The sequence below is a fragment of the Schistocerca nitens genome, chromosome 6 (genome assembly GCF_023898315.1).
Source record: "Schistocerca nitens isolate TAMUIC-IGC-003100 chromosome 6, iqSchNite1.1, whole genome shotgun sequence".
Taxonomy (NCBI): Eukaryota; Metazoa; Arthropoda; class Insecta; order Orthoptera; family Acrididae; genus Schistocerca; species Schistocerca nitens.
Genome location: NC_064619.1, coordinates 478,625,382 through 478,638,770, shown reverse-complemented (window position 1 = coordinate 478,638,770; position 13,389 = coordinate 478,625,382). Strand labels below are relative to the sequence as shown.

Here is a 13,389-nt window from a genome sequence, read left to right as displayed (position 1 = left end):
CGATTAATTCGTATCTGCAATGAACAATCAAACTGGCGTCTATGTAAGTCAGTCATTACAAGAAACGTGCAGAAATTAAATTCTTGGTTGAGGAAAACGAAATCATGATGAACATCCATAAATGTTTGTGTGCAATGACTGGTATTGTTGCTTTTACAGGAGTACTGTTGGGCGATGTGTAAAGTGATTTAAAGAGCTAGAAAGTGTAGAAATTGAGCTTCACAATCAGCCTCATCCAGGATGTCTTGTCACTGTCACTGCTCTCAACTTGGTGAATTAAGTGGATGTCGTTATTTGTACAAACCTGTGCATCACAAGTTTCTTCGTAATTTACTCTTTCCCATGAATGCTCGCAGAAGACTACGAGATTCAAAGAGAAGTCATTTCATGTGAACTGCTGGGGCATTTTGAGGGCAATGGAGAGGTCTTTCTGTCATGGACTGTTACACATAACAAAAGCTGGGTGCATCACTTCGACTCAGAAACAAACAGGCAGTTACTGGAGTGACATCACCAGCACTCACCAAAAAAGGATAAATACAAGGCAGTTCCCTCAGTCGGCAAATTCATGTTGACATTCTTTTAGTATAGTGAGGTGTCATTACTGTGTATGTGCTGCCAAAATGGTCAACCATTAATTAAGAGGCATGTGTGAAGAATCTGAACAAACTCAAGAAGCATTTCCGACTTGTTTGATTTGAGAAGAATCCAAAATAATTCTTGCTTCAACACCACGATGCACAACCACAGACAAGTTTTAAAACCCAAGAACACATTACCAAATTAAGTTGGATATCATTGCCTCAATATTACTACAGTTCAAACCTGGTGCCCTCAGACTTCCATCTGTCCAGGCCACTCAATCATTCTCTAATGGGACTCACATCGGAGATGATCAAAGCATAATTTGTGCAGTGAGAACGAGGCCAGGGGCACAGGCCAAGAGCTTTAACAGGCTGGGAACAAATGTTCTCAAACAGCGCTGGCGTAAGGCCATAGAACGTGACGGAGACTTCGTAGAGAAATAGTAGACGTAAAAGAAATGTTGACTAATATTGTCACTGAATTCTAACCCTTGAGCTACTTTCAGCCTTAGGAATTTTTTGTGTAGACCTTTGCCCAGTACATGTAGTCGATGATGTGTGGTCCAAGTTGTAAGTTCCTGCGACATGTCCCTGCAACATCGGCGTTAATGTTCAGAGAATTACTTTGTTCTGGCACTTGCGCCTGTACCCATTCCCTCATCGAAAACATGGCACAAAACCCCGATACGTTTTCTGTTGTGGGTGCGCTGTCAGTTCACAGTTAGACACGTGGTGTTCTCTTGGGTCTACGTGATCGGCTATGTGCGTTGAGTAGCAATTTGTGAAGATGGAGTGCACAAAAAATAATCCCGATGAACTAACTAAAAAATTTCGCGAAAGGCTTTAGTTATGGGATCCTACATTCCATGAGTCCATCGCCAAACCTAATGCAGTTCACCATTTCACACATTTATTCACAGTTTCGGATAAAGAACTGGACAGTAAAATTCACAAACTGAAGTGACCATTCCTCTGTGAATTTAAGAAATGTTCATCATTGAAGACATCAGGGTCGGGCGGAGAAGAGGTGTGTTTATAGGAGTGGTATGACTATGATTTGCTGCTCTTCCTGAAGGATGTAAGCAAACCAAGAGTAAGTTTATCCACTTTTGAGGTGAGTTACAGCACGTTTGTTTTATTTGATTTATATCACAAGTATTTATTTACATAACAATGAAAAATGTAAATGTGTTGTTTACAGTTGTGCATGAAACGAAAGCAAAACAATTATTACTAAACTGTCTGCGGAACTAAGAAAACAAATATTGCTTCTCTATTTATCCTTCGACAGTGACAGAATGTCCTGCAAAACCGTTTCTCACTTGCTTAACTTCTTCGGTAATATTTCTGCTGGTTCTTGATAGCGATGCAAGCAGGGAATGGTCTCTATGTCTCCTAGTTTCTACTGATCCTCTTTCTAAGTTTTCAGAATCGAAACTGTTTGGTGGTGAATAAATTAGGCTAGCTTCTCGTTTTCTTCTTAGGAAGTTGTGAAGATAAACACAGCACAAAGTCACAATAGTTGCTTGATCAAAATAAGTAGGTTTCCATAGAACACGAAGAACAGACGGTACCAGTAGTATTCCAAGGGAATTCTCGACGACTCGTCGGGCTCCACTGACCCTGTAATTAAACATTCTTTCTTTGCTGTCTTTGTCATGTGTATGGTTTTATGGCAAGTTCTTGGAGTGCAAAGGCATCGTCAACAACAAGTTCACAGGGGATGGACTCTGCTCTTCCAAACAGAGGATCCGGTGGTCCTGAGATCCAGTGGCCCTTCTTGAAGAGCTTTGTTGAACCTTGCACAGTTAACTACACCTCCATCTGAAATATGTCCTTGCATTCCCACATCTGCATAAAGAAAGTGGTAATGGGCATCCTCTAATACCATTAACACAACGCCGAAAGTGTCTTATAGTTGTAATAAAAGCTTCTAGCGTGCGTGGGACTAACAGTTAGAGGTGTATTCCATCTAAAGCCCCCATGCAATGAGAAAAGTTCTAGCGAATCTCAAATTCATGTAAAATTTCCTTCCATTGTGCCCAAGAATTCCGTACAAGAAAGAAACAAAAAATCTGAAGAATGTTATTTCTTATTTTAACGTTACATCAGAAGAGATATGTGGTGAAGACGGTCATCAGAACATTAACATGATTGGTAGATGAAACAAGTACTTCGAGCATTCTTTCAGAGCTTCCTACATATCCACCTGGCAAGAATGTAATAAAACAAAATTTTACTGATGATGCTATAAAAGTTTTGAAGCATGCAAGCTACCATATCCTGAAGAAAAAGGAAAAAAAGTTTATCTCGTTCACGAAGTACGTCGAATGTGAAATGAGTTTGTCGCAACAAAAAACGTCTTGCTATCCTACCCACTCGAATAGTAAATGGTTGTGAAAACACACTTGACCTCTTAACAACAAATAACCTTGAGCTAATTAAGGGCATCAAAATAGATACTGAGATTAGTGAACATAGGGTTGTCGTAGCGAGACTCAATATTGTAACTCTAAAATCCTTAAAAAATAAACGAAAAATATACCTATTCAAAAAAGCAGATAAAAATTCGCTTAATGCCTTCGTGTGAGACGATCCCCGCTCCTCCTAAATTAACAATGTACCAGTAAGCGTAAACCGGATGTCGCTTGAATTCAAAGAAATAGTTCCGACAGAAATCGAGGGACTTACACCAAATAAATTTACAAATGACGGAGTTGATACACAAAACGGGCCAAAAGGCTGATGCAGAAACAACGAAAAAAGCATACAAAATTTAAATTAACGCGAAATCTCCAAGATTGGCCATCTTTTACAGAAACTCGAAATTTAATGCGAACTTCAAAGCGAGGTGCTTCTAATGGTTTCCACAACGAAACATTGTCTCGAAGCCTGGCAGAATCTCCAAAGAGATTTTCGAACAAGCAACGTGAAATAGTAATTAGACAGTAGATTTCTATCTCACAGGAAATGAGTAGCTATCCAAACATATTGCTTTATGTTTTCTACAATTTCCTAGGCCTCTCCCGACGAACGGGTGTACTGGTCGTTGAGTATCGCTTCTTGCTTTTTTTTTTGCCAAGCTCACTTGTGAGCTAATTCTCTGTCTTTAACAATCTTTACATCGTAAGGAGCTTAAATTAGGGCATATACGGGTGCTCCTGTAAAATATTACTACCTATAATCGGTGTTTATATAGGTGATGTTGGCCTTCTTAATCGGTTGTACGCATGTGTTTGCCGATTTAAAAAAACCGCGTTGCGCAGCTGAGAGCATATGCATGTCATGATACAAACTTTGTATTTGTTTTGGTAGTCAGTTGAATGCTGTAAAAGAAAATTTACTGTTCTTACCTTCACTTTCCAATGGTTTAAAAGTAAATAAATGTATTTATGTTTTTCCGTATGTGAACCACTGTCCACTAACATTTTTTTAAAAAAGGGAATTTCTTTTGACTAATGTAAAAAACACACTTGGTAGAATCTGTTCCCACGTGCGGGAGATTAAGGCTGTAATTGTCATTGTCATGTAATTTTGATCGACTCGTTAGTTTACAAACATGGTTCAGGTATGGGTTTTAATAAACTACTTCAGTTTGAAGTTTCTGAACACCTGATTTGTTCCCTGAATGAGAGGAATGCCGTAATTTTTTAGTAGTGTTTCTGCCATGTTAGTAAAATGGCAGGTTTTTTAACATGAAATAAACAACAAAATGACATGTGTACATTATAGTGCTTGGAAAAATACGTGTGCATGCTTGGATTATTTCGCCCAGTTATATTATCTTGAAGGAGAAGGCTTGTGTAACTGGTGTTTTAATACAATTGAAACATTTTCATGTTTAGGCAACAGATGACATCGTACCCCAGGATTTGCCGCAGGCATTTCAGTTATTGAAGGAAATGAATGAAAATGTGCAGCAAGTTGCAAAACTTGTTGATAATATGCTAGACAGAGTAAAGAGGGGAGAAATGTCAACGGATAAGGTAAGCTCTAACCCAGATCACAGTAAATTCCCACTTGTTTACGATAGCCGTTTCACCGGCGTACGGTGTGTGAGTTTGCCTGTGTAATAAATAATAAATATGCCCGAAAGTAGCATTTACAAGCCTTGCGTTGTACAGAAATTTAATGTCAGCCTTGAGGAGCGCACTTTAGTTGGTTCATTTCATTCCATTCGCGGCGATATGTTTACTGTGGAACGTAATTTCTTTATGGTTACGATACTTCTTGGAGACTTTTATAACAATGCCAAGAAATCGTTAGATAGATTGGTTAATCTACAGATAACTGCCTTGTGCATCGAATTAACAGTGGTAGTGATGAGAATAGTTTTTAGATTCTCGTGATCAAAACATTATACTTGAGGTTAATTAGCGTCGGTATAAATTCCATATCCTAAGGAGACCTTGTGAGAGACATGTAATCACAAAATATGGCTGTTTTATGTGCAGCTGCGTCTGTAGAGACTAGTGTGTTGTAAAATACCATGCCTTTGTTTCACATTTCCTGATTTATGCCAGACACATCACGGTTTTTCTACAGTGAATGATACAATTCGGCGCTAACGTCTCTAATATGTAACCGGTATTCCGATGCGTGAAAGCGTAAGGCAATAAAGAAGAAATATCTAACAGGCGCTACTAAAACATTGTGCTAATATATTAGTGTATTGTATGAACTACTCCAAACTGTTTTGGTTTGCCTGGTTCAGAAGTTAGAATCTGGACAGTTTAATGTCGTTAATGGAACACTGGATGAGCTACAAGAGAGCAGTTACAGGAAAACATAATTCAAATGAGATTGCTAGCTTCTATTCTGAAAAATTTTGATAGACGGTCAAATATAATAGAAGTGATCATTTGAAAGCTATTGTTTTTAGATTGCATTCTACCTCATTATTTCATATATGAACAAAGTTAGACTTTCTGACAAGAAGACTGCCTGCTTGTATTAGATTTTGTTGGTTTCTGTAAACTTTCACTGCCGCCAGCTTCTCAACTTCCATCGACACCAAGAGCCCTCAAAATATGTGAATACAGAATTGAAAATAGTCCTTGTTATGTATGAGCTTCTCTAAGAAGGCCATGGACAATCGTTGGTATAAAGTAAAGAAAATTAATTTTCATTGTTTTTAGATTATATTGGTTAAGAGGAATGCCACTAGCCCAATATTATCAAGTGGAATACAGGGACATGCATATATTTCTGCTGCTTCTCATAGATGTCTGTCAGAATGCGAAACCCCTCCGTTATTGAGTTATGTGTCACCTGCATAGCCCTGATTGTATTCATTCATTTTATGTTGCCCTCTTAGAAAGTTCATTCCTTGGTTTGCCATCTTCTGATAAAGCTAAAAAAATCTATTACTAGGCTTCCGTATTTCCGTGAAGTTTCAAGAACCAACATTAAATGATGACTGGGAATATACACATCCACTTATGTATTGCTCCTATGTGAGTCTGTAGGACAAGATCAGAAGATTAATTACAACATTCTTCCTTCACTCCATACATGAATATAGCAGGAAAAAGCCCAAATAGTGGATACAATGTGGCATATCCTCTGGAACACTGTTAAAAGTGGTTTGCAGAAAATGGATGATGACGAAGATTTCATTATAACACGTTCTTTATTATGTAATTAATGATGCAAGGGTTATATAATGGGCAGTCTATGAAAAAACAACTATTTTGGGACTTAAGTACAAATGTCTATCTTGCAAACAATGGAAAATCCAGGATGGAATGTAACATTATTATGAAAAGTATAGTTGCTACTCATCATATAAGGGAGCTGCTGAGTCACAGATAGGCACAACAAAAAGACTGTCACAAAATGAGCTTTCGGCCAACAAGCCCTTGGTCGAAAACATACGCTTATACACACGCATGCAAATGCATCTCACTTGCACATGAGCACAGTCTCTGGCAGCCAAAGTCAGTTTCTGGCTTCAGCTGTCAGAGACTGTCGTTTTATGTGTGTGTGTGTGTGTGTGTGTGTGTGTGTGTGTGTGTCATCTTTCATAATGTCTGGCTTTCAGTAGCAGTTAATCTGATTGAGCCCTGCAAGCACAACTAAATCAAATATTCAGCTGATATTTGTTTTCATATTCTTTTTGCTTTCTTTTAATGTCGGGTCACTTTTTGAAAATGAAGACAGTGTCCAAAAAACAGCTGAATGTTGCCTTAAACCATTTCTTCCCCTTTATTCTCTCTTCATGGATTTCATTCCTAAGAAGTACACTACACATTCAATGTAGTGATGGGAGGGATATGTTGTCATGTTAAGTTAATTTTAGAGTCTCGGGTATCTCAGTTGAAAGTCATTTATCTAGGTTCTATATTCCAATTAAACATACTAGATGTTTCATCAAGTCAAATGATACAGCCCAGCCTCCATTTAGTCGTAGTTCATTTTCGAGCACTATGTGCTATCTGTCTTTCTTGTTTTGTAGGTTACATTCAGCACTCTGTGAAGCGTTGCTGACTGCATGCTGGCAACACTGGCCCCCACCACTACAATCTGTAATCACTAAGTAATTTTGATTGCATTATAGTCATATTCCAAAACTGAATATAGCCTTCTAACTAATGTTCAGAATTCAATCCATTCACATTTATTTCCAGTCTCATTGTGGTTAGAATTGCAGTAACTTATATACCTCCAATGCCTTGTATTCCTCCAATTAAGAAAAGAGTATTCCAACCACAAACTCTCAGAATCAAGGAAGTCATATATGTTTCTAATGCCTTACTAACATAGTTTACAGAAAATTGTCAACAATTTCAGCACTTGCCTAATCGCTCTTGCTTATAGGGACTTCAGGATGAAGGGATTTGTAATTGATACCATTTTGTTAAACTTCTGTTGGCATACAAAGTGCGAGTGGGGTGTGGAGGATACAAGTTTTGCCCCACCCAGAGATTTCCAATGTTGGCAATGAAGTGATGTGTAGGGGACAAGCTGTGCCTATCTTATTTAATGCAGATATTACACATGCTTGTGGTGTGCCTTTTGTCTAGTGTCAGCGTACAAAAGTAGAAAATACACAGAATAAAGAATATGTATATGATTTGTGAAAGTGCAATATTGACATATTTGTCCTAATACTGATACTTATTTATTGCAATAAGTTGTTTGTCAGTTCTAGGAAGGTGTGTTCATCAACACTGGTAGTTATTTTCCTTACTTCATTCTCTTGGTTATTCTAACAATACTTCTCCATGGAATTGTAGGTGGCTCCCAAGATGGAACTAAAATTGCTTCATTTTGAAAGAAACAAGTCTATGTGTACAACATGGCAGTCACTACTTTGTGGAGTGTCTACTGCAATGCTACACATAATGTTATTAACTTGACATCTGCAACACTGGCAGTAATTGGACACAAACTCTAGCACCACAAAGTTTTGTAACTACTGTCGCATCAACAGAGTAGAATCTGTTATAGCTTAGCTTCCACTGATGTCAGTACCTGTTTATTTTCATAAATTTTAACAGTCATCACCCTTTTTATATGTCTGAATTTCTTGTCTCACCATCACCACCATTTGTTTGGGAATATTTATTGTGTATTTATATGGCCCCCCATGAACCATGGACTTAGCCGTTGGTGGGGAAGCTTTCATGTCCCAGCAATACAGATAGCCGTACCATAGGCGCAACCACAAAGGAGGGGTACCTGTTGAGAGGCCAGACAAACATGTGGTACAGGAACAGGGGCAGCAGCCTTTTCAATATTTGCAGGGGCAACAGTCTGGATGATTGACTGATCTGACCTTGTGACATTAATCAAAATGGCCTTGCTGTGCTGGTTCTGTGAATGGCTGAAAGCAATGGGAAACTACAGCCATAATTTTTCCCAAGGGCATGCAGCTTTACTCTATGGTTAAATGATGATGATGTCCTCTTGGGTAAAATAGTCCCCCATTCGGAACTCCAGGCAGGGACTGCTCAGGAAGATGTCATTATCAGGAGAAACAAAACTGGCGTTCTGCAGATCAGAGAGTGGAATGGGCAGGTAGGTTAGAAAACTTAAAAAGAGAAATTGATTTGGTTAAAGTTAGATATAGGCCTAGTGGAAATTCGTGCAGTTCTGTGGCAGGAGGAACAAGGTCAGGTGAATACAGGATTATAAATACAAAATCTAATAGGGATAATGCAGGAATAGGTTTAATAATGAATTAAAAAAGTAGGAGTGCGGATAAGCTACTATGAACAGCATAGTGAATGCATTATTATAGCCAGAATAGACGTGAAGCCCATGCCTACCACAGTAGTAAAAGTTTATATGCCAACTAGCTCTGCAGATAATGAAGATATTGAAGAAATGTATGATGCAATAAAAGAAATTATTCAGATAGTGAAGTGAAGTGATAGTGAGTGAAGGGAATTTGATAGTAGGAAAAAGGAAGAGAAGGAAAAGTAGTAGGTGTATATGGAATGGGGGTAAGGAATAAAAGAGGAAGCCACCTGGTTGAATTTTGCGCAGAGCATAATGTAATCATAGCTAACACTTGGTTTAAGAATCATGAAAGAAGGCTGTATGTGATCATTCTGTTTCATATCCTCACAAAGGTATTTGTAGGCATTAGCCAATTCCATCTGTGACTCATTGATATTGTAGTCATACGACACTGTGGTTTTTCCTTTTTGTGAGGGGCACAATTTTACATTTCTGAACATTTACAGCAAATTGCCAGTCTTTGCGCCACTTTGAAATCTTATCAAGATGTGACTGGATATACATGCAGCTTCTTTCAGATAGTACTTCATTATAGGTAACTGGATCATCTGCAAAAAGTATGAGGTTACTATCAATGTTGCCTGCAAGATCATTAATATACAGCATGAACAGCAAGGGTCCCAGCACACTTCCTGAGGCACACCTGAAGTGACTTCTATATCTTACGATGACTCTCCATTCAAGATAACATGCTGTGCCCTCCCTACCAAAAAGTCCTCAATCCAGTCACAAATTTCACTTGATAGCTCATATGATCGAACATTTAACAATAATGCTTTTCAGAAATCAATAAATACAGTGTTTACCTGATTGCCTTGATCCAAAGCTTTCAGTGTGTCATGTGAGAAAAGTGCGAGTTGGGTTTCACATGATCGATGTTTCTGGAATCCTGCTGGTTGGCATTGAGGAGGTCATTCTGTTCAAGATACCTCATTATGTTTGAGCTCAGAATATGTTATAAGATCGTACAACAAATTGATGTCAGAGATATTGGGTAGTAGTTTCTTGGATTCACTTCTACTATCCTTCTAGTAGATGGGTGTTACCTATGCTTTCTTCCAACTATTGGGCATGCTCTTTTGTTTGAGGGATCTACAAGAGATTATAGTCAGAAGAGAGGTCAGCCACAAATTCAATATAATACCTGATAGGGATTCTGTCGGGCCCTGGAGCTTTGTTCAGTTTTAACAGTTTCAGCTGTTTCTCAACACCATTGACATTAATACTGATTTCACTAAAATCTTTTCAGTGGTACAAGGATTATATTGGGACAGTTCTCATAGGTTTTCCTTTGTAAAGGAACAGAGCCATGCTTTCAGCTTTTGTTTTGCTACACTCAGTTTCATTTCATGTCTCATTCAGTAGGGACGGGGGTCATGACTTTGGTGCCACTAACAGTCTTTACAGATGACCAGGATTTCTTTGGGTTTTATGAAATATCATTTGACAATATTCTGCTTTGGTAGTCATTGAAGGCTTCATGCATTGCACTCTTGACAGCCAAATGTGTTTCATTCAGCATCTCGATCTATAGTCATATGCTTTGTTTTATACCTATTATGCAGTAGACTATTTCTTTAGTCCGCAGCTCATGGTCTCGCGGTAGCGTTCTCGCTTCCCGAGCATGGGGTCCCGGATTCGATTTCCGGCGGGGTCAGGGATTTTTCCTGCCTCGAGATGACTGGGTGTTGTGTCGTTTTCATCATCATCATTCATCCCCACTAGGACTTGCCTAGTAAGGCGGTGCGGGTCTCCCGCGTCGTTCCCCTACGCTCTGTAAAGAAGTATGGGACTTCATCATCATCACTATTTCTTTAAAGGTTTCTTTACAGTGACTGTATACCATGGAGGATCTCTCCTTTTGTGAACTGTTCTGCTGGGTACATATATGTGCAGTGCATTGTCAACTACAGTATAACCTCGTTAGCGCAAACTCGCGGTTAACGCGAAAAAAATATTGGTCTCAGGAGGAATACATTAGTTTTTATGGTATGTTTTATCAGTTAACACTAATTTTGGTTAAGGCGAATTACGAACTGTTTCATTTCCTAGCGTAATTAAATTTCACTGTAACACAAACTTCCGACCTTAGAGTATTCTAAAGCATAATTTTTTTTCCGAAATGAATGTAGGAAATTTAGCTACAAAGCTAATTATACTCATTGTTGGCTCGTTTTTAACGTATTGTAGGTCGGTAGCCGCGATTTATCACCTCAACAACCAGCGTATGCTGTACATTGTAAGACATTCAACAATGTGTGCTGCAGCATTTAGGAACGTACTCAGTGCCAGATTTGAGAGGTGTTCTCTTAGTCATATCCGTATCGAGTTGGAATACTGAATATAAACTACAGTTACAACAGGTACCGTAGCACGTGAAAATGTCAAAGAGGAAACAGACAACTCTAAATGTACAATTAAAGCTTAAGATTCTAGATGAAGTGGACCGTGGTACCAAGAAAACAGCAATTTCAGAGCAGTTTGGAATACCTAAATCTGCTTTATCTACGATTATTAAGAATCGAGAAAAAAATTATTAATGCTGCGACATCAGGTTCTGGAAACAAATCTAAACAACTTTGTACCGCCAAGTATGAAGACATCAAGACATTATTGCTAGAATGGTTCAATCATATGCATTTATCTAACGTACCTTTAACTGGCCCTGTGATTCAATCAAAAGCAAATGATATTGCTAAAGATATGGGTATTGAAGACTTCCGTTGTTCTGCTGGTTGGTTGTGTCGGTACCAAAAGAGACATTCAATTTCATCTCTACAAATTTGTGGTGAAGCAAATAAAGTTGATGAAGAAAGTGCGAACAGCTGGTTGCATGAATTCACCTGATTGAGGGAAAAGTATGCCTCGTGTGATGTATTTAACATGGATGAAACTGGATTTTTCTACAATCTTTTTCCAAATCACACCCTGGGGATAAAAGGTGATAAGTGTCATGGTGGAGCATGAAGGAAACAATGTGTGACTGTTGTACTGTGCTGTAATGCTGACGGCAGTGAGAAGTTTCGTCCCTGGGTTATCGGTAAATCCGAGAAACCACATTGTTTTAAAAACCGAAATATGGACACTTTACCTTGCATCTACTCTCACCACAAGAAAGCTTGGATTGATGGCACATCATTTCGCAAGTGTCTTCTTCGTTTCAACAGTCTAATTGTTGCTCAAAATAGACATGTTCTTCTTACATTGGACAGATGTACTGCCCATAATGTTCATGATCTGAACGTATCCAACATAGAGGTTCAGTTTTTTCCACCCAACGCCACAAGCCGCCTTCAGCCTTTGGACCAAGGCATAATCTCTCTCATAAAGAGAGCTTATCATTAGCAACTTGCAAGAGCTGAATTCATGCTGCTGAAAACAATAGTGCAACCCCAAATTGGAGTCTGCTTGACACAATAAAAGCCATCGCAGCAGCGTGGAACTTAGTATCGCCACATCATATAGAGAAGTGCTTTAACAGAGCTTGGAGATGTAGCAACACTGAAGATATCCACGAATTAGAAGATGCCACTTCATCTGATGAATGGACAGTTCTGCAGGACGTTGCAAACCTTGGAATTAGTTTTGAAGAATTCATTAGTGTAGATGACGATGTTGTCGTATGTGCTTCTGTGGAATCGGATGTGCCAAAATCTGTGAACGAGGTGCAAGAAGGGCCATCAGAAGAAAGTGAAGAGGAAGAGAATATAGATACCATTCCACCTACCCGTCAAGAGATGTTTACAGCCTTGGACTGTTAAGAACGTTTCGCTTGAATATCTGACGTCACTGCTGGGTTTACGGACGCATTACAATTGGTTGTGAAATTACAAAATTATTCCCATGAACGTCAGTGAACCATGACCAAATTTTTTCCAAGAAAGTAACGTACATAATTTGTGAGTACTTGTAGTTTTACAATCACTTTATAGTGTTATAAGTCTACAATAACGTGATTGATAGTGTAGCGTATTACACTTTAATGTACCGTTGTACATGCATACTTATTAAAATCTGTGTTTTTCACTTAACACGGACTCCTGATTTTTCGGTCCCTTCGGATTCGTGTTAACGAAGTTTTACTGTATTATTTTAAACTTGAGCCATAGTTTCTCTATTAACTCATTGAGATATGACACAACTGATTTGTTATCTAGTTTACTGAACATATGAATCTTTTTGTTTGTTTTAGTTGTACTTTGGTAATCTTTGTTGCCAACATTGTGTCGTGATCCTGATACCAGTTTCAACGTGGATATTCTCAAAGAGGTTAGGTCTGTTTGTTGCCATTAGATCCAATATATTCCTCAATGAGTGGTGTTCCTAACTATATGTTTTAGTTAGTTTTCAGAGAAAGTATTTAGTAATGTTTCACAGGATGTCGTCACTAACAAAGCTGTAATTTTCCCAATTAATTGTTAGGTGATTAAAGTCTCCACTGATGATTACAGCATGATTCGGGAACTTACGTACAAGTGAACTGAGGTTTTCTTAAAGTTTTAGTTTACTTCAGGAGACGTGTCTGGTGGACAGTAGAATGATTCAACTGCCATTTTAT

The 13,389-nt window shown here is 38.5% G+C and overlaps 1 protein-coding gene across 1 annotated transcript in view; it reads left to right on the top strand.

The window, feature by feature from the left end:
• The first annotated feature begins 4,045 nt into the window (after positions 1-4,045).
• The window catches only part of LOC126262728 (neuroguidin-A), a 74,474-nt gene continuing 65,130 nt past the window's right edge, over positions 4,046-13,389 (top strand). The window contains exons 1-2 of the mRNA XM_049959531.1: positions 4,046-4,152; positions 4,430-4,570. Coding sequence (XP_049815488.1) covers positions 4,144-4,152; positions 4,430-4,570 — 150 coding nt within the window. The 5' untranslated portion in view covers positions 4,046-4,143. The remainder of the gene's footprint in view (positions 4,153-4,429; positions 4,571-13,389) is intronic.